Here is a 20,886-nt window from a genome sequence, read left to right as displayed (position 1 = left end):
CATAAGAAATGACAAGGAAAACAGGTGATGGAAAAAAATAAGCTTCACTACCCATGATGGACTCAGCAACAAGATGGATGTCTCAAGAGATGACATGGAATGGGCGTTTGGACGTTTTTGTGGGGGGGGGGGGGGGGGGGGGGGGAGGATGGGGGGGTGGTGTCCTCTATTTCCTGTTTGCCTCTATTTATTTGAATGCAAAAAATCATCACATATACTGTAACTGGGGAAAAAAAATCAAAAGAAAGAATGAAGCAAAAACAAGCTCATACAGTCATCACAGTCATTCATATGGGTTGGTTAAGTTCTATGCAGCAACTAAATTCTATGCAGCAACTAAATGCATAAATTCCAACAAGAATAAATGGAGATCATATAATAAATTCAAGACACTATCTTGAAATTTTTATGAAAATGTTTGTAATGGTGTCTTTGTTCCAACATATATCATTGTATATACAGATTCTACCACTAGTTTTGTAACTCTTAAAGATTTACGAACTTACAAGTAATGTTGCACTTGTCCCAACATATATCATCAAAAATCTTACTTCCGGAACCTTTAATCAGAAAGCTAGAAGAGGTCAAGTCTTCTTCAACAGACTTTTCATTTTCACATCCACTTGGGGGCTTCTTCATGCAAATAGGGTCATAACAAAAACAAGCATGGAACAATAGAAGTGAAGATGACAGCCAAGGTTGCAACAATTGATCCTTGATCAAATGCCCTTCTCAAGCTTCCAATCCTTGAGAAATGTTGGTAAGCCGAAAACCCGGCAATTGCCAAGGACATAATTGTACCAGCTTGAGTTCCTCTGTTCATCGGAAAAAAGCAGGAATATGGTAAACGGAATATAAGACTATTTTCTCAAAACATCAAAGTTTAGAAGATTTCTTTATAGAAGGTTAGAGTAGAATTACATCAGATCCTGTTCAAGTATCAAACTTTTGTGTTGGCATCCCTCCTTAAATCCATTAACACAGATTTCATGTGGAGCCAACCTAAAATGTCTTGATCAAGAACATGACTGCACAAAGGCCTCTACAGAACAAATTGCAGCATATATTCCTCTTGTTGCAGGGTATGTCTTCATGCAGAGAAACCAACTTACCTAAGGTTCATAGTTTGATAAGGAGCAACTATCACAAGCAGCATTGTCAAGAAGGGCAAAACCAGTTCTCCTACAGAACAAAAAGGTGTTTTAATAGTTTTAGTCTCCATATTCTTTGTTGAAAAATAGCTAACGATGATGAAGTAAGCTGGAAATTCAGGGATAAATAAAAAACTAAATATGATCACCACAAAAAATTTACATGAGAAGAATGTTTATTTGGAGTACGACTCGAATCCAGATTCAAATTCAAGCACTCTTTTGCAGAAGCCAGCACTTTAAAAAAGACAAGTAACCAAACAAAAAGAAAAGGAAGCATACCTGGAATGAAGTAGAATAAACGGAGCAGCAACGCCAAAAAAACAGTCCATGTTCCATATTCGCCTCTGCCAATCAGTGTTGATGTTAAGACATTAGACAAAGGTTTGTATAGTAGCATATTCAATGCCCAGCAAAATGATAATAAGAGACATGATAGTTTCCTTTTGACCTGATAACAGATAAGTATCAAATATATAGAGGGGAAAAAAAGGAAATGGTAGGTTTCCATTGGTCCAATCGCAGATTATTGACCATAGCAATAAATGAATATTTTTTAAGATAGCATGATTGTAATCAGTTATACAAACTCACTTAATCCATGAGATGACACTTGCAGGTGCTTGCAGTGCAAACAGAGGAACAAGAAATGATTTTTGGATAGTAGTGCCTTTAACCAGCATTAATACCCTGTGAGAAGGGGCCAGGAAATATCTGTTAGAGAAGACTCAAAAATATATGGAAACATAAAGTATATTTCATGTCTAAACATTCAAATGAGGAGACGTTTGTAGAGTCCGATCAGATAGAACATGTAAGCTCATCTTGATAGAGATATGACCTGCTGTAAGTTGTATGCAATTCATAGTAGATGGGTTGTAACTGTTAGACGTTAATTTGTAATTCTAGATGAGTACAAGCAGCATTTAGTGAAATGTTGTTGGGCAGTCAAAGAGTCATATTGGAAGTCTAAGAGTCATATTAAGAAGACTTGGAGACAATTTTATATCAGATTTTTATGTGAAATATCTACACTAGGGGTGAAGTGTAAGCCGATGGAAGGGATCTAGAATCCTCTCTTGTATCTATAAATACAAGGGACTAGAACCTAATTATGAGAAGGCATCAAGAGTCTATTGTAATTATCCTCTTGTACTTCCCTACCATGCACTACCAAGCTGTTAGCACTCAATCAAAAGTTCTCTTCTTATAAAAAAACTTGTTCCAGTTGCATTTTGCCCCTTCTTTCTCTGGCACCCAACAGTAACATCCCTATGATAAAGGTTGACAAACCATGAAACTTGGGATGTATCCTACAAGTACATCAATCACCAAATGAAGGAAAATCATAACAGAGCACTACAGTTTAGATGGTACTAGAGTTCTATGGGCTGGTTGTGTCCTGTCAGGCATTGTTTTCACACATCCTGTGGATGCTTCCTGAAAGTTTGAGCGATTTCTACATCGTATATTTCCTTTAACCAGACCCCAGTGACTCGCAGTTCCTGCTACTTTCTCATTTCTTCTCTCTCTCTCTATTTTTCTCCCTTACCACATTCCTTCCATGATTCCATCTAATATAATATACTCAGCACTCTCCGTGGCCTCTTCAAAATTCATATATTCTGTTGAAGGTGTTGGCCTACATGTAAACCTATGTAAAGGCATGCTTTTGCATTCATTCGAATTCTTCATGATCATCCTTGCAAAACATCAAACCCATCATTCAACCAATAGTGCTTATGGTTAATAATAAGGGTAAGTTTTCTCCTTCTCCAAGTTTGATTTGTGAATGCCATTTTATCTGAATCATTCCCATAATCCTGGCTGGTCATATTTCAAAACTTTGACCAGGGAAAACTATTTCAAAACACTACTCTTGATGCTAAATATAAACTTTTAATTAATGGCCAGTTGAGCATCCCACTTCTCAATTCTTCAAACCATTTCGCATGGCAGCAAAGATATAATGATGTACATCTTCACCTTTGAAGGATAACGTAGTGTATGTCTCAATGCTTGTTCACAACTTTTCTTAAAGGAAGTCATTATACTCATGTATCTTCTTCAATCACTCTGTTCATTTTAATACCAGTAGATGGTTTAGAACATTATACGCCTTAAAGTGCAACACTTACCCCAGTACAAAAGGTGAAGAATCACAAATCCATGTCTAAGATTGTACCCTTCATAGGTTAAATGGAAGTTCTACAGTCGACGGTCTATATCAACAATTAACCTTAAAGGAGGCTTGTCACGCCCCAAACCCATTACCTAGGTCAGTCTCGTAACACAGCCGCATAAACCCTAGAGCGGTGCCTTAAAGATCATGCAAGGCCTAAGATGAACAAATTTCCAATAACTCCAAAGATATAAAATAACCAATGATAGCTAAATAATCTACCTAAATAAATCCACCATGACCAAATAATCAAGCTTATTCAATTACAAAATTTTCAAATGTTCATTCATATCAGAAAAAAACTAACTAGCTAATGACTCTATCACTCAAACTCCACGCCTCTTGTGACTTTGAAAGGAAAAGGGAAGAGGTGGTCACATCAATCTAGTGTCCTTGGATTACAAAAGCCACTTAATCGATGCAGGAAGAATGGCAAAATTTGGTGAGAGAGTTATTCTAGAGTCCTTGGATTACAAAGGCCACTTAATCGATGCCACTGCATTTCTATGCTTTATGCTTGCATAGCGTGCTAAGGCATCCAGATACCCATATGTAACATAAAAAAGCTACCAGTCTTCTTGCCATTATATGGTCGCATTTACGTGATTCTTCAAGGTGATCTAGCCTATGCAATGGTCATATTGATCTAACCATAATTTCCAATTGAGCCATTACAAATTAGCAGCCAGATATTTTTTAAGCCTTATTTGTAAGGTGAAAGCTACCAAGTAATTCTTAATCATGAGCATACTAAATCATGAATCTCCATAAGACGAATGAAACTAATTAATCACAAGCATGACTTATCCCGTCTTTTAGAGTCGGCTATAAAGACACAAAAAGCCAGGATTGAAGTCCAAAAGGCCCAGATTGAAGTCCAAAATCCACATAACCAAAATTCTACATAGGTCCAGTTGAGCTATTAAAGGTTGTGCCGAGCCCAACCTAATTAAACTATCATATAGGTAAAATTTATCTGACCTACCTTAGTTGGCCGATCTGACCTGCCTTCATCAAGCAATACAAAACCAACCTCATCCAATAATATAATTTAAGTCTCGATAAACAGGCTCTGTGCTAATACTGTACCTATACAGTATGCCTCTACATCAACACATGATGTATTGTTGGAGTCTGCACATGGTGCAGGGACATAGCTAGTCCCTGTGATTGTATTGATACCCTATCAAATCAGTCGGTATGCCCCATTCCACCCAGTAGGATACAGTGCTTAAAACACATAATGACATTGATCAACCAATCCTTAGATTGTACTCTTTTCACGTATTTGTAACTTAATGGATTAACACAACTACCTAAATCAAAGATTACTTATCTTACGGCAAGCTGACCAAGAATTTAATGCCAATTTCCAAAGGGTTCATGTCAAGTTGACAAACTTCACAACTGGTTATAAAATTTGCTGAATCCTTATGAAGTCTTCTCAACATAGAGCCCTGCTCCATAGCCAACCACATATTTGATGGGGGCATGATCATTCCAGCATATGCTCAATCAACATATGCTGTTTCCAGCATGCTCATTCCTCATTCTATCCTTCCTGATCTACCAAATACGCACAAACAAAATTAAAGTAAAGCACGAAAGAAGAAAAAAAGAAAGAAAGAACAAAATCAGAAACACCAACTCCCACGCAAATTCTAATCAGAGAAGTGATGATCGCAAAGACCCTTCTTTTTTCTGACACACTTTCTGTATCTCTTCCTTGAACTTTCTACAAAAAAAAAGACAGACCGTCTGGCATGCGACAAAAATGGAAGAGTGTTAACAAGAAAAGGGAACTAGTGGCGGGGACTCACGCGGCGGAGACGGCCGAAACCCACTGCAGCGTCTGGGGGCTGACCGGCGCGCTGTAGCAGACGACCCCGCGGCATTGCCTCCGCTGCCTCCTCGAAGACCACGACGGAAAGACCACTCTACAAGCTTAAAAGCACCCATCCATTAGAGACAAGGCCTGACTCCTCAAACTCCACACTAATCTAATTGAACTTTAAACGGTAACAGAACTGCAAAAGATTACCTTAATAAGGGATCGGGTCTCCCGGAACGGGCGGTGATGCCGTTGAGGAGAGAGAAGGTGGGGCTAGTAGTATTGGGTTTGCGCTTGGGATGGGGGATGGGAGCGGCGAAGGAGGCTGAGGGGAAGGCGAATTGGAGGAGGGACATCGTGGGATTCCTCTCTTGTGGGAACAACCAAGCATCGATTTAAAGAATCAAGAATCAAGAATCGAAGGCGGTCGAGGCGTGAAAGGGGGAAGGGAAGGAAGAGAAACGGAGCTCAAAGTGAACGAGCCCCGGACACACGAAAAGACACGTGCAACCTCGTCCCCCTTGTGCGAGTTATCAGAAATAAAAAAGAAAAACTAATGATACCGGTGTCTTCAAACACCCAGTTGCACCCTGGATCGGATCACGGCACGTGTCCTCATTATGAACGGGTGGGAAGCGGATTGGTTCTGGTAGGCAGAAGGGATGGGCAACGGAGTAGACATCGATCGAATAGAACATTACCCGAACCCATCGGGTAGATGGGGATGGATGGAGTTTCTAGACGAAACAAAATAGATAAAATTAGGTCGGATAGGTTGGGTGGATCAAATTAAATAAAATTATTAAAATTATTTTTTATATAATTTTTTTTATTTTTAAAAAAATATGTAGAGTTATATATCAGATTTGAAATAGATTTTACTATTACCGTATCCACTCTAAATTCGTTGACGGTTACATAAAGCCTATCCTATTAAGATCCGATCGAATTAGATATCCGATAAATTAGAATAAATGGCCATTTTTATTAGGCATTTTCGAATATATAAGGAAGACACTCATCAGTGAACATCCACACGAAGTGTACCTATATTGGCACGTAGGTGATGAGTCGCTCTTTCTGTCAGCTACATTATCAACCATTGAACATGAAATTTTTTTTCCTTTTCTTTTTTTTGTTGTCCCTCTTTTTTGAAGTTTTTACTACTTTGAACATATAGAAACACCAGTTTAATTTATTAAGCAGATATCTTGGATCTTCTTGATTATTTGTGTCATTGCATAAATCCTTGTCATCCTTGCATAGTTGGTTGCTAAATGGATATGCATTTGAGCATGCCATTGATAAGCATGTCCCTTAAAATCTAGAGTAGAGACCAACTGTTGGTGCTCTATAATTTAGAGTACATGAGCTCCACCTCGTCATCCAAACTTTCTTGCTTTCAAATAAAGACAGATTCAAGAAGTTAGCAGCTCGACGTTATCTCCACAATTACATCTAAATCTCACAGCCCTATAGTTTGTGGAGTAAGATAGCTAAATGCCTCATGTTTAGCTTTAATCTTAAAAAGATGCATCTAAATTCCACTGTAGAGTAAGATTTTTATCTCCACCAAGATGCTAGTGTGTATTTATAACAATATATAACTATCTAAATCAAGTTCTAAGATAGCGACTATATTTTTTTATCGATGTTAGTTGATATGTAAATATCTTGACACTGTCTATTTCTTTGATAAATTTTAATAAAATAGATTTATAGAGAAATCTACCATACCAAAATTAACAAATCATAAAATATTAAAAATAAAATTTATAAAAATATTTTATTTATATAAAATTTTTTCTATAAAATTTTATTTCTATAAATATTTATTTTTTAAAAAATACAGATAATTACATGAAAATAAATCAACCTATGGTAAAATATTTCGGACTCCTTCGAGTTAGAGTTTGGGCTGTCTTTTTCGTGCCAACAAATAATTGATCTTTCTTGCAAATGTCAACCATTTGATGGTATACTCTACAGATCTAAAGCAATTTAATTTTTTTTTTTCTAAATCCAACGGTTCTTATTGTGAAGAAAAAAAATAATTTTTTACGTGAAAGATACAATCCGTACTCAGGTGAATCTTTGACAAATTTTAATATTGCTTCCGTCTCGAGCTCCAACGGTCAAAAGCTATTCGTTTTCGGGTTTCTAAGTACAACCGGCTTTGATGACATAATCCAGTTTTAAGAGCACGAGTCCCATCCTGTGATCCACCAATAAGAAGGACGGAGCCCGATCTAAGGAACCCAAGCCTCCCGCTTCCCCAAGATCATTCGCCGGCACACGCTTTAATGGCAGGGCCTTTTCAAATGCAATGCTTCTTCTTTTCAATGCGAAAGCCTTTTTTCGATTTTCCACCACACTTTTTTTCCGGACATATTTGAGCCCTCACATTTCAAGTCGCATGCGACTTGCCAATTCCCATACCCGTTTTGGGCCTCTATAATTTTACTCCAGCTTGGCTCTAACCACCTTTGCTCCACCATCAAATAATTTCCGTAAAATTAGTATTTTTTAGAACTTTCATAATGATATAAATATTTTACATGGACTATATTGCTATTATGATATCCCATTCCCACCGATATTATGGTAATATAAATCAATACATACCTATTGGCTTACTTGGCGTCGTATCTTGACTAAAATTTCGGTGGTGGGATGCACAAATAATTTTATTTTTTTAATAAAAATAAAACCTATATAAACAAATAAAAAGTACTAAGAAAATAAGCTGAATTATTAATTTTGTGGTTAACTATTATATAGGGACAGTGAAAATAATACAGAATGGAAAGAGTCAAGAAGAAAAATAGGATGGAGAAACTTTGTCGGTCAAACATGCCCCACACACGAACACATTAAAAGAGTTGATGTTGCATAACAAAATAAATAAATAATATTTTCTAACGTCGCATTTTAATATAATATTATTTTAAAAATTAAAACTAAAATTATTATTTTGAAATAGTAACTAACTTCGAGTTAAATAAACTCTTGGATATTTGGAAATCCTTGTTTAGTAACATCTATTGAGATCTTGAGGTAATTTAGTTGCTTCTAATAAATTTCAAATGTATATCATTTTTGGGGCACTCATTGGATATGCTCAAATTCCTTTTTATTATAATTTTTTGTTATATGTCTCGAAATGTAAATACTATATCTAGATTGATAGTATTTAAAAATAAAATAATTATGACTTATCATTACGAAGGAAGAACAAAAATATTAACGATAATATTTATTTTAGTCACCATATAAAATATTAATACGCTTATTATGTGAGATAACCAAAATGAAAAGATCCAAATAAGATATTACTTTAATATTTGAAACGATAGCTAAATTTTTAAAAAAATACTCCATTCATATAGATGGTAAAAAAATCAGAAGACGAACATGGCCGCACACTAGGTCATCTCTTTTGCTGCTCATCATTTAGAAGAGATTTTATAAACTAAGATTGATTTTGCCCTCTTATCTTCATGTTATCTTATTTCTTTTGATGTTGAGGGAAACGCGCGTGCCAAGACTGATGTGAGCTAATTTAAATTTGAATTCCTCTAACGGGAAAAAAAGAGGTAAAGAAAGTCTTCAAGGTCTATCCTTCGCATCCAAATTAAACCAAAAAAAAAAAATAATCTATCAGCACGGATGATTGGTCCTTCGTGCCACAGTCTCACCGTATATCATCCCATCAAGCTCATGGACGGTAATCGTGTCACATGGCATGCCAACCTTTTTTTTCTTTTTATTTTTGGGCATCATGGTTGGGCCCCAGCATTTCTGAAAAGCAAACCAACTGGAGGAATCTGTGACCTACAACTGTCGTAATGCGGCGGAAAACCAGAAGAAAGACTATACTGCAATGTTTTGGTGTCCTTCAATATCTGTTGACCAAGGTGAGATCTCGTGATCCTCAGAAAAACGGCGAGATCAGAGCCACGGGCTGGAAGGCTTTGGTCACGGAAACAATGCTTCACTTGGTCCTTCTGGCAAATGGCTAAAATTAAATAGGGCTAGGTCCACTTAAATCTAGGTTGAGGACCACCACTAAGGTGCACCATCAAATTGATCATGTACTCGCACACACATCAGCGCTCTCAGGGGATAATTACCGTCAGTTTGGTGGAATCCATCGAAGTGGATATATCCTAGGTGGTGAACTATTTGGGTAAGTGGTATCCACAAGGCACCAAAAAATAGGCAATAGCAGAAGGCGAGCTCGGATCTTCTATAGTGCGATTTTGCACCACAGTATATAGTATCGTTATGAATAGCTGCCACATTAACTATTTCGAAGATGTATACTCTCTAACATTGGAAAATATATAGATATCTTTCGATAGCTATCCATGATGGTACAAAATTATACGGCGTATGATAGAAAATCAGAACTTATAGCAGGACATGATAGGTGAGGGACAATTTAAGCATATATTAATTGCAAGCACTTCCAGATTTATCTTCTACAACCATCAAGGTTCACCCATCAAAAGGTCCCTGGAAACCATCTGATGGCTAAGTAATCAACCTCAGAGACAGCCTCAACATAGCTGTAATCAATGAATCCAAGGCGGTGAAGACAAACCAAAAGGTGATCTCAAGCGTATGGCTTTCCCACCAGCAAACAAAACTCTTGTCAGCCCACAAAGGTTGTAGTTTGCCGTGCGGCTCACACAAATCATATGATCCCACAGGTCTTTCCAGGGGGCATTCTTTTCTCCTCCACTGTATTCCGCCATGGCTTCGTACGGCTCGAGCTCGGTCCATGAGCTAAGCCCGAGCTGTCACGAGAATTTCGGCTCAAGTGCTACGGACGTGGGTGGCATGTGACCGCGATCCCCTCTCTTTCCTTTCATGGAGATTGTGGGCCAATTCAAAGTAATTACATTACCACAAAACTTCATTAGAAAATTATAATAACCATCTCTCTTATAAAACAATTCTTGGGGAGGGGAGGTGAGGAGAATTTGATTAAAGAAATCAGTAGGAAAGATAGGAGAGGGGAAAAGTGGGGAGTTTTCCTCTCGTCTCCTGCAAGGCATCACTTCACCATTCATCCTTCACAGAAGGAGAAAAGGAAGTGAGAGGAGAAGGGAGCTGGGGGCATCTAAGGACAGAGAGAAGCCAACAAATGAATCCGGAGAGTACGCTTCCTCACAGCACTTAACGGCAGCATAACAGTATGGTAGGGTCCGTTTGTCTGAAATATTCTTTAATACCAACTTGGTATAATATTTAAGCTGAGATTAACAGAAAGGTTGCGTGCGTAGTGTTAAATTAATTGAAAAGTGTACTTCTAATCGAAACTCTCTCTATCTTTTTCAACGCGAGATTCTCCCTTTTCTCCTCTCATAGAGTGCGTAAATTTCTAAAATGGCAATTTGACAATATCGCCCACCCGGTGGATGATCTACAGTAATTGCGCGCGCACTTTCAATTAAGCTTTGCCCTAATTAAATATCTAGTTTTCGGACAGATAGATTTTATTTTAATTAAAAGAAAAAACATATTGAAATAATACAAGAGGCACAGCTGTAATTAAACATGTGACCTCTCATCTCTCCAAAAAGAATCATGCCAATAGCGTGAAACTAAAGATCATGTATTATTTTAAGATGAAGCAAATCGTCGTAGCTTTGATAAAATACATGCACGTAATATGTAGTCATATGACTTGATTTGGATGAAACATTGTTCATTGTCTCTTATGGATGGATTTTAGTTAATTATAAGAATGGCTTAGGTACAGTGGCATCATAATGCTTTTTCAAATGCGCAATATCTTACACGTGGTTGGGCAGATCACTGACATACATAAATTTAATTTTATGGCGCAACCACTGTCATTAGCATGATATGCTAACCAACTACATGTGTTATTTGCTATTAGTACATAATTGTGATTATTGCTATCCCAATCACACCTGGCATAGCTGCATACCGAGACATATGAGCCATAAAATAGAGCATATTAGTTACAAATAGAAGCATATTGCATATGATTTATTAATGCGTTTGAGGTACTCACTTTGAGTATTTTGATTAAATAATAACATTGATTTGCAGATAATACAATGTATTTGGGCAACTAGGGATGGATGGCTGTGGTTTCTATTATTCCAACCCCAATGTGTATTATTTTTTTAACTCTCAGATCACCCATAAGTTCGGATATAATTTCTTGCATTGCCACCACTGACCTAATAAATTTGAGTTGCTGAAATGGCCGTTGCAAGGGCAGGTCTGTCTTTTCAACAAAATTGGTACAGTGCAACATCTGGAAGATTTAGGCCAGTAGCAGAAGGATACAATAGTAAATGGACATGTGCGAGCCAGCAAGCTAGATTTGGAGTTTTGTCTCCTGGGTTGACCTCATTCCTCTCACTCCCATCATCCCTCTCGCTCTGTTGCTTTCCCTTTACTGCTCTCCCAGGTCCCCCTCCCCCAGCCCTTCTCTGGTTTCATGGATTCTCTCCTTCACCCATCAACTCGAAGGGGAAAGGAATCACCAACCATTTCACCAAACCATCCCTTTCTCTCCGTCCGAACTCTCATTTATTGAAAGAAAAAGTGTTTTTTTTTCCTTCCATCTGTCCATCTTGGTGCTGAACTACTGCTTTCTTGTCTCTCTTTCCTTTGGGTTTTCCCTTCCATTGTTTTCTTTGATGTTTCATCGATTAGTTTCCTTGGAGACCCACACGGCCGCATCAGGGCATTTCTCTGCTTTGAAACCACTCTAACTGGGTTTCCTTGGTTGGGGTCCTGTGTTTTGTCGGGGTTGTTTTATTTGAGGCTCCTTGCTTTAAGGCTCTGTCCGTGGGAAGGAAACCTTTGCTTGGTAGAGGAAAGATCATCAGGATTAAATCACCAAAAGAGGTATATTTCCTTGCAAGGTTTTTTCTTTTCCCTTATTGCGATGTTAATGTTTCAAAATAATATGTTTTTTTTTCATGTTTTATTTCAACTGATGTTATGAAATGCATCATTTTTTTTCCATCCTCTGGCAATGATGAAAAATGGGAGAGAGATAGCATGGGGAGATTTGCATCTCTCTCTCTCTCTCCTGTGGATGTTTTTAGTATGTTCTCATCGAGTTGGGATTTTTAGAAATTAATGCATGTAATGCCGGAGATGTTATTAAATGTTTTGTTATCAGTGAAATATATGGTAATCAGTGCCTTCCTTTTGCACATTAAAGATGTCAAGCAAACTTTGCGTGTTTCCTGTTTTTGGAGAATTGTCGTTGTGAAGCTAAAAAAAAAAATACGAGAAATACAGTATTTCTGTTATTTTCAAAGTGCAAATTGTTAAGTTCAGGATGCATTGAAATCCATGGCAACATATGTTTCGGTTTGCAAAATGCATTAAATTTTTAGTTTTTTTTTCGTTCAGAGAAGCGTCGATTTACTACTTTGACAGAATAAGCTTTCGGGTTGGGGCACTAATGAAGCCTATCTAAATTACATAACATTCATATCACAATCTAGCTGTTTTGTCAACCCATTGATGTCAACAGCTTGCCAGGCTATGTGCAAATCTGATTTTTAGAATCCAATGCCTCATACTGTTCTCCTTTTGAATCCCAGAGGAGAAAATGTCGACCAGTGATTCTCTGAATACTGATTTGTTGAAGAAGACCCCAGTTTTTGGCTTGAGAGTGTGGGTCCTGATAGGCCTTGGCGTAGGCTTATTGATAGTGCTGATTCTCCTTATCCTATCCATATGGATGACATCTCAGAGGAAGACGCGGAGGACCTTTGATAAGTTCCCTCTCTCACAAATTCCTAATGTCTCCAAGGAAATCACAGTGGACAGAGTTGGTGGTCACAGTCTTGCCCAGAGTTTCCATGAACGCGAAGGACCTATATATTCCTTATATGACAAGTTTAGTGATAAAGATTCAGGGAAGATATTGGCACGTTCTATGAGTAAATCAAGCGATGCTGATAACATGAGCCAGTGCAGCTCAGTTTACTATAATGACAGGGCTGGGAGTTCATATTCTGGGGATGAAGGCAGCTCAGGACCCAAAATGAAACAATACTCTTCATATGGGCTCGTATCAGCATCTCCTTTAGTTGGCCTGCCTGAATTCTCTCATCTGGGATGGGGTCACTGGTTCACTCTAAGGGATCTTGAGTATGCAACAAATCGGTTTTCAAAGGAGAATGTCATTGGGGAGGGCGGATATGGAGTTGTTTATAGGGGCCGCCTGATAAATGGGACTCAGGTTGCAGTCAAGAAGCTTCTCAACAATCTGTAAGTATTGTTCTAACTAGTGCTTACAAAATTCTAACCCATTCGGCGTCACAACTGAGGTAATGATATTTTTTTGGTAGTCATCATTTAATGATAAAATTTCTGTATGGGTCTTGCAGGGGGCAAGCAGAGAGGGAATTTAGAGTGGAAGTGGAAGCTATTGGCCATGTTCGACATAAGAACCTGGTGCGACTTTTGGGATATTGTGTTGAAGGAACCCATAGGTGAAGACTTGTTTTGATTAATTCATTTGTTTTGTTTTGTTCAGATTTGCTTTTTCAGTTCATCAGAGCAGCATTTTAGATCCTAGTTTGTGGGGAATTCTCACATAATATAAGATGCCAAAGAACCAAGCAAGAAGGCTACCATCACCCCATATTCTAACAATGTAAATTCAGAAAAATCTCTGACCAATAATTCGGTGCTATCGGTAGAAATTCTGTCAACAAACGGCACCTGTGACCGTAATGCTGTGATACCACAATCAGTAAATCCTTCGGATAAAATTAGCTGATACAATAAAATAAACCTAACTTCTAGTACAACACAAAAGGGGACTGGTGATGGTACTGGTTTTAACTCCCACAGCAATGAACTCTGACCATTTGTGCACATAGAGACTCAATTTTATGGATCATGTACATATTATGAATGTGACCAAAATCATCTGCCAAGAGAATCCTTGTGATGAAATCATCTGTACTTAGTGCCATTAAGTTTCTTACTTCAGCAAAAGATGCTTCGGTGTCATAGTATAGTAGAACTAATCTCAACACTGTGCTCCTCTAATCCTCTAGACAAGGTGGGAAGATTTTAGTAAATATGCCTACTACCTAAAGAAGAAAAATAAAAACTAAGAGGAACTAGATTCACATTCTTCTTCAGCTATGGTACACTAAGATGATTTACATGGAAGATATCATATCTATTCTAGTATTAATGGAAACTCCTGAGCGGTAAGCGACCCTCTGCTCCAGCATTCGTCTGTCTCCACAGCACATGCATCGCTGGTGCCAAATTTTAGTTAGTGAAAATTCAGACAGCTTGCAAATTGTCCCCTTTTCTACTGAAAGCAGGTCCCATTGCTGGAAAAAACAAGAAGATATAAAAGAATTAAGCAAAAGCTTCATCGCAAGAACATCAATATGTTGTTTGGATTGCACCTCTGAGATCCAAAGGACAATAGAAACCTTTCAATGTAGTGAAAGGGTATCCTGAAAGTTCAACGAACTGATGTTTTTCTAAATTTTGAAGCATGAAAGCCATTAAGAAAAATCAAATGAATGGTTGCTTGTAAAAGTTTGAAGCCATTAACCAAAACTGTAGCACTATTACGTATTCTCATATTATAGCTCAAATCAGGAACCCCTCTGATATAACAGTTTTTCAAACCCAATCTTTTTGAAAGTATATTCACCCCTAAGCAGTTCTTTGTAATAGAAAAAAGAAGATGAGGTATGTGGCATTACAAACAGCTAGACACCAAGATAGTAGGAGAGCCTTTAATTTGGAAGTAATTGATGTATATAATAGTGGCATTACTCGATACCATCATATGATCGTGAATTCCTCTGCAAAACTTTAACTGGTACATTATTTCATTTGCACGTAGCACTTAATATACTAGGGAAGCAGTAAATGAAAACCTTAATGGAATTCGCCAACCCCTTCTGATATTATAGTTTAATCCTTAGAATGCTACTAGAAAGGTTAGCTATATGGTCACTCTCATGTACAAGCAGTTATTCAACCGCCTTTATTCAAATTCTTTGGTAAATTAATTGTGCCTTTTGCTCTATCAAAATTAAGTTGTTCCATTCAATTTCTACTTACTGAATCTTCAGTTGTGTGATTAATGGCCTGTCTCCAGTTGTTGACAATCAGGAGAAGGTTGAATGCTAGTATTTTTCTGAACTGATTTTTAGCACTATCTCACAGTGCTCTTTTTGCAAATTGAATAATGTACTTTAGGATGCTTGTTTATGAGTATGTAAACAATGGAAACTTAGAGCAGTGGCTTCATGGAGCTATGCGTCAACATGGTGTTCTTAGTTGGGAGAATCGCATGAAGGTTATCCTAGGAACTACAAAGGCGTAAGTTTTGACACCCCAATCCAATTCATACATTTTACCTTTAATGATGGTTTTCTGATTCATTATGATGAACTTAAAATTCAACTCTCTTTTTTTTTTTGCGTATTAGTAGTTTGTGATTGATAGTTTACTAAATTGAATAGCTAAATGGCTTTCAGACTTGCATATCTGCATGAAGCAATTGAACCGAAAGTTGTGCATCGAGACATAAAATCAAGCAATATTTTAATTGATGATGAATACAATGGCAAGGTTTCTGATTTTGGATTGGCCAAGCTCTTGGGTTCAGGCAAGAGCCATGTCACAACTAGAGTAATGGGAACTTTTGGGTATGCCTACATTTTTTATCTGTGCTATTTTTCATGTTCTGTTAATAGAATCTGAGAGAATTTAACCGAGGATATGGCTGTTATTTTCATTTTCATTTTTCAGGTACGTGGCACCTGAGTATGCAAATACTGGATTACTAAATGAGAAGAGCGATGTTTACAGTTTTGGAGTGCTTCTGTTGGAAGTTGTGACGGGCAGGGATCCTGTGGATTATGGTCGGTCTGCAAATGAGGTACAGTTTGCTAATTCAATATACGACTCATGACTAGCATTCTGAATGAAATCTTTCTGTTCCATTTCACATCTACTTCTTTGTTTACAAATAAAATTTTAAACTTCAATTTTTTTATGATATTCAGCAATCAGCTGTAAATCTGCTGGTAAAATGATGTCTGACTTGTAGAGATGACTCATATTAGGGATTGCTTGGTTATGGTTTTGCTATAGCTAAGTTTATTTAGATGCGTTTTAGCTGTTTTAAGTAGTAACAATAGCATCTCTCCGACCAGATCAATCTTGTGGAGTGGCTTAAAATGATGGTAGGAGATAGGAGAGCTGAGGAAGTAGTGGATCCCACCCTGGAGGTGAAACCATCCACACGGGCTCTTAAACGAGCTCTTCTAGTTGCACTGAGATGTGTTGATCCCAATGCGGATAAAAGACCAAAGATGGGCCAGGTTGTTCGAATGCTCGAAGCAGACGAAGTCCCACACCGCGAGGTTGTGTACTCCCTGTTATAAACCCCTTCTCCTTCCACTGTCACTTGAATGATTTATACTTTGATAGGATCTGTATTGAGACTTGATTTATTTTTCACAAAAGGATCGGAGACACCGGAGGAGTCACATTGGTAGCATGGAGATTGAACCTCTAAAGGAGAATGCAAATTCTTCTGATATGGAAAACGGTGGTGGAACATCGGAGGGTCAGATAGCAGGAAGGTCTCAAGCATAAGGTTGACTGACATGTTGCAGGAGATCAGACATCAGCATTCTCTCTTTGCTAACGAGATTGAAAAGCTTTCATTGACTGCTATCCAGATGCCACTGGCTGCAAGGTGATATGTGGAGGTAGAATGAGGATTTGTAGTTTGGAGTTTCTCTAGTCATAATGCTGTTTCTGCTAGCAACATCAAGAGAGACAGGAAGAGCAAACTCATCCTGTGGGAGTTTCTGAAGCAACCGGTGATTCCAGCTTTTGTTGTACAGATACCTGTCTTCAATTGAGACTTCTCACTTCTTTTATATACAATTTATCTGTTATTTTTATACCCTCTCCCCTCTGCTTGTGTCCTTGATGTCTGGTAGAAGAATGATCATTTATTATTTCCCCACTTTGCCTTTCTTTGCAGCCACGAGGTTTTTTATTGGGATGGAATGATGCCTTGCTGCGTGGCATCTCTCTCTTTTAATCCGTCTTTGTCCATGTTTTAATTGCCAAGGTTTCTTTTCTTCTGTTTTCTTTCTTTTTTGACTTTTTATATCAATGAGGCCTATATTTACAAACTGATCAATTATTGGGGAGAGGAAGACGACATGGTTAGGCATCAACTGTTAGCTAATTCCATAAACCAATCAACCTTTCCTGAATGTTCTAATTAAATTCCTGACAATTTGATGACAGATTAATCTGACATTAGGTAGGTTCTAATTAAATTCCAGACTATTTGATGTCAGATTAATCTGACATTAGGTACTCTATCCCTGAAGGGCTGGCTAGTCTTGAGTCTTTGCAGCCAAGTGCTACTTGCAAGCTTGCCAATCCTGAACCAGATTATCTCGAGTACTACTTCCTTTTATTTTGTAGAAGTTAGATTTTCAATCTTAAACCTCCAAACATCTTTTAAAGTCATTTTGCCAAAGCTTGATTGTAGGTGAAAATATTTTCGAATTAAGGTTGACCCAATATTTAAAAAAGCATTCTTTTGATCATTTATTCATTATTTATTGAGTAAATCTGTTTACCTCATATGGAAACCCAAAATTGCCCCTACATGATAAGTAAATTATAAAAAAATTCTAAGGTTTAACTAATATTAGGTGCTAGATGCATGTTGGAACTCCAAACAACTAACAATGAATAAATAAATGAGTAAATTAAAAAACTATTCTGAGATTAAGGGTAAATTATATTTTCAAATTTTTTTCAGACGTGGCATTTGGGTCCTATTAAAAATTAACGGTTTAACTAATATTTCGTTAATTTATGGGTGGAAGTATTGGATAAATTAAACCTCAGAAGACTAAGTGTAGATTTTTCATACTAATTGATGTAAATATAATTTACTCTTAATCTCAAAATAGTTTTTTAATTTACTCATATTTATTTATTCATTGTTAGTTGTTTGGAGTTCCAACATGCATCTAGCACCTCTCTCACAAATTTCAATAAAGATGTACTTTCTTGAACTAAATGGGATGAAAGAATTCTTGAAATGGAAATAATTTTTATTCCCCAATTTTTCTTCCCATAACATTTTAATAAACTTAACACGATATAATCCATTTAATGAGATCTATTTTGGTATGTTGTTTGCTCGATTTTATATGGATATCTTAGACACATTGCCACATTAACCTTGAATGTCGATTTTATAATTCTTTTACTTCAAAAAATATCATGTAACATGAAAATTTTATTTTTAATTTACATTAAGTTTAAAAATAAATAATCAGAAGACGATAAAGGCCTCCTTGGTTTCAATTATACTTAAATATTTGTTTGATTATAATTGGATATTAATAAATGAAATGGGAAGATCATTAAAAAATATTAAAATAAGATAAAAGTGTTCTTACGTGCAAGGTTTTAGAGACCGACCTTACTCTTGGAACTCCTAAATTAGATTAATTTCTATCTTCGGATAGAAAAATATGGTTGTGCTATCCATTTAGAATAAGTATGCATACTAATTTGCATTCATATTTGTTGAAAAATATAAATATAAATATGAATATACCAATATCCTATTCATATATAATCCATTATCAGCACTAGGTGTGACAGAACTTCTTCCAACTCTTATCAGTTCATGGTGGGACTCTTCTCTGGTGCTGTGGTTGGTTCACTACCATCATTGCGAGAGATAGTTGCTTCTACCATTCCCTGTTGGTGTTAGAATTCTTCTTTCTTTGCAACAAAAAAGGTGTATAAAGGTGTTTGAAAGTAGATTAGGTAATAACCGATAAGGGTACAAGCAAATGTCCCTGGTCCAATTAAGTTAGTTGCTTGATTGTTGCACTTAACCTGTTTTCAACATGAAAGGAGTCTTAGATGCTTCAAATTAATAATACATTATTTTATAATTATTAAGTAAGTATTCCTCCTCTATAATCATATTATGGCACGGAAGTATGGTTTTCTTTTTCTTAACCTTTAAGAGACCTCATGATGCATGATTTAGTACTATACATTAATGTTACAAATAACTAATAAGTCGCTTTTTTGACATTACAAAGAAAAATCTTAAGGCAATAAAAGCTCGATCATCTTTTCCTAAGCATGATGAATGAGTGGTGACATGGTAACAATCAGGAGCTCGATCTCTTTTTTTTCTTTTTTTTCTTTTTAATCTAGAAAGCTGGTTGATTATCTTGCTAAACCTTTTTCCAATGTTTTTCTTTTGGGGGCTTGGGGGATAAGGTATAAAGTGAGATGTAACAGTGCACCTCCCCGGTCATCAAGGATGTACTGGTATGCCACTCGAAATAACAATCCAAATAAGCAATGTTAACTCTCTGCATGACTAATTAAGCTAGTAATCTTTTCTCTTTGTTCTTTGTTGATTAAAAATAATTCTTTCATGGCCTAGTGCATAAGCAGTGATAACTCACGTTTTAAGAATATGTTTGGAAGCGAATTAAGAGGGAGCAGAAATCACGAGCCCAGCAATTTTCACTCTTTTCAGCCAAATATTTGTCGAAGTATTTAAATTAGTTTTTTTTTAAAAATAAAATAGTTATTTTTAAAAAAGTTGGTACACAACTCTTTGCTTTCCAGATCCATTTATTCCACTTTATTCATAAATAAATACTTCATATAAGACAGAACATTTTTTTTTTTTGTAATAGAAAAGAGTAGAAATTAATTTACACATTTCAGATCAATTGATTTTATTTTCAAATACAGTCTAAACAATTCTACTAATTTTTTTTTTAAAAGAAACTCATCTTTGAGCAATCGCAACTACGTATCTTGGATTGCTGAAAAGGCATTGTAAAAGATAGTGCAACGAATGTGAAAATAAATAGATGGATACCTTGGCGTTTTTCACCTGGGAGCCCCACCTCCTAACATTTCCTCAAGGTCAATTTTGATAGGTCGGTGCTGGATGGAGGCACAAAAGGTGGAGCGGGTTTCGTTATTAGGATCCGAACTCCAGGATCATGCTAGCGGAAGGTTGTCAGTTATTTAACTACACGGTTCCTGATGCGGAGCTGAGTGCTGCTTGAGCAAGTCTTCGATATGCTCAGCATGTGTTCTTAGCTAGCTCAGTCATCCTGGAGGGTGACTCAGCTACTGTCATCAGCTGGATCTCGGAGGATCCGAGGGTCGCTGTTGGTGACCATTCTTTGCTTCGCGATATTTGGATGATGAGAGACGGAGGAATTATTCAGATGAAGCATATTTTTAGAGAAGCCAACGGGGTTGCGGATTGGATGGCCATCTATGTAGCTAACCATGCCGATAGCATTCTGTGGGCGAAGAATGAGGAGCTGCCTCGAGAATTCTGTGATATTCTGCTTTTCGATCTTTTTAGATGCGTCCGTATATATATTATATAAATCAGTCGGTCTAGCAAAAAAATAAAAAAAAATAAAAGAAGAAGAAGAAGAAGAATAGTAGTATGGATACCTTTTCTCAGCATCCAAGCAAAAAAACCAAATGCAGCCTTTTCTAACATAACTACAGATGGGATAAAAAGAAAGAGGAGAATGATACGCTCGCTCAAAAGACCTTGCCCTGTACCGAGAGAAGCAAGTCGAGCTACCTGCTGAAAAGTGGGTGGCAGCAAACGA

General features: G+C 37.0%; 2 protein-coding genes across 4 annotated transcripts; one reads left to right on the top strand and one right to left on the bottom strand.

The window, feature by feature from the left end:
* Positions 1 to 376: 376 nt before the first annotated feature.
* Positions 377 to 5,668, bottom strand: LOC103714975 (cold-regulated 413 inner membrane protein 1, chloroplastic-like). Of its 2 annotated transcripts, XM_088704684.2 has the most exons (7): positions 5,375 to 5,668; positions 5,154 to 5,270; positions 1,746 to 1,841; positions 1,434 to 1,498; positions 1,113 to 1,182; positions 922 to 1,002; positions 432 to 815 (listed from the first exon to the last, which is right to left on the bottom strand). In XM_088704684.2, the coding sequence occupies exons 1-7, from the start codon at positions 5,518 to 5,520 to the stop codon at positions 650 to 652; spliced, it is 741 nt and encodes a 246-aa protein (XP_088560810.1). In that variant the 5' UTR covers positions 5,521 to 5,668; the 3' UTR covers positions 432 to 649. The 2 variants fall into 2 exon arrangements, with proteins under 2 accessions (XP_008800688.3, XP_088560810.1); XM_008802466.6 differs by lacking the exon at positions 922 to 1,002 and having other exon boundaries at positions 377 to 815.
* A 5,836-nt stretch (positions 5,669 to 11,504) lies between these two features.
* Positions 11,505 to 17,136, top strand: LOC103714977 (putative receptor-like protein kinase At2g42960). Of its 2 annotated transcripts, none has more exons than XM_008802468.4 (8): positions 11,505 to 12,061; positions 12,772 to 13,444; positions 13,564 to 13,668; positions 15,416 to 15,538; positions 15,697 to 15,867; positions 15,971 to 16,100; positions 16,378 to 16,587; positions 16,691 to 17,136. In XM_008802468.4, exons 2-8 carry the CDS (start codon positions 12,780 to 12,782, stop codon positions 16,820 to 16,822), a joined length of 1,536 nt encoding a protein of 511 aa, XP_008800690.1. In that variant the 5' UTR covers positions 11,505 to 12,061; positions 12,772 to 12,779; the 3' UTR covers positions 16,823 to 17,136. The 2 variants fall into 2 exon arrangements, with proteins under 2 accessions (XP_008800690.1, XP_088560799.1); XM_088704673.1 differs by having other exon boundaries at positions 11,560 to 12,061; positions 12,578 to 13,444.
* The last annotated feature ends 3,750 nt before the right edge of the window (positions 17,137 to 20,886 follow it).

The sequence above is a fragment of the Phoenix dactylifera genome, chromosome 9, assembly GCF_051530095.1.
Source record: "Phoenix dactylifera cultivar Ajwa chromosome 9, Ajwa_hap1_PhDact_Kaust_v1.1, whole genome shotgun sequence".
Lineage (NCBI taxonomy): Eukaryota > Viridiplantae > Streptophyta > Magnoliopsida > Arecales > Arecaceae > Phoenix > Phoenix dactylifera.
The sequence above is the reverse complement of the archived record's forward strand: the minus strand, read 5'-3'. Positions and strand labels throughout refer to the sequence as shown.

Excerpts from the sequence above, each read along its gene's own strand:
- LOC103714975 (XM_088704684.2), bottom strand. The coding sequence starts at position 5,520 with ATGTCCCTCCTCCAATTCGCCTTCCCCTCAGCCTCCTTCGCCGCTCCC. Across the intron at positions 1,842-5,153 it reads GTTTCGGCCGTCTCCGCCGC|GGTATTAATGCTGGTTAAAG; the intron begins GTGAGTCCCCGC and ends CCCTTCTCACAG. Across the intron at positions 1,183-1,433 it reads TTTATTCTACTTCATTCCAG|GAGAACTGGTTTTGCCCTTC; the intron begins GTATGCTTCCTT and ends TTTGTTCTGTAG.
- LOC103714977 (XM_008802468.4), top strand. The coding sequence starts at position 12,780 with ATGTCGACCAGTGATTCTCTGAATACTGATTTGTTGAAGAAGACCCCA. Across the intron at positions 13,445-13,563 it reads AAGAAGCTTCTCAACAATCT|GGGGCAAGCAGAGAGGGAAT; the intron begins GTAAGTATTGTT and ends TGGGTCTTGCAG. Across the intron at positions 13,669-15,415 it reads TGTGTTGAAGGAACCCATAG|GATGCTTGTTTATGAGTATG; the intron begins GTGAAGACTTGT and ends AATGTACTTTAG.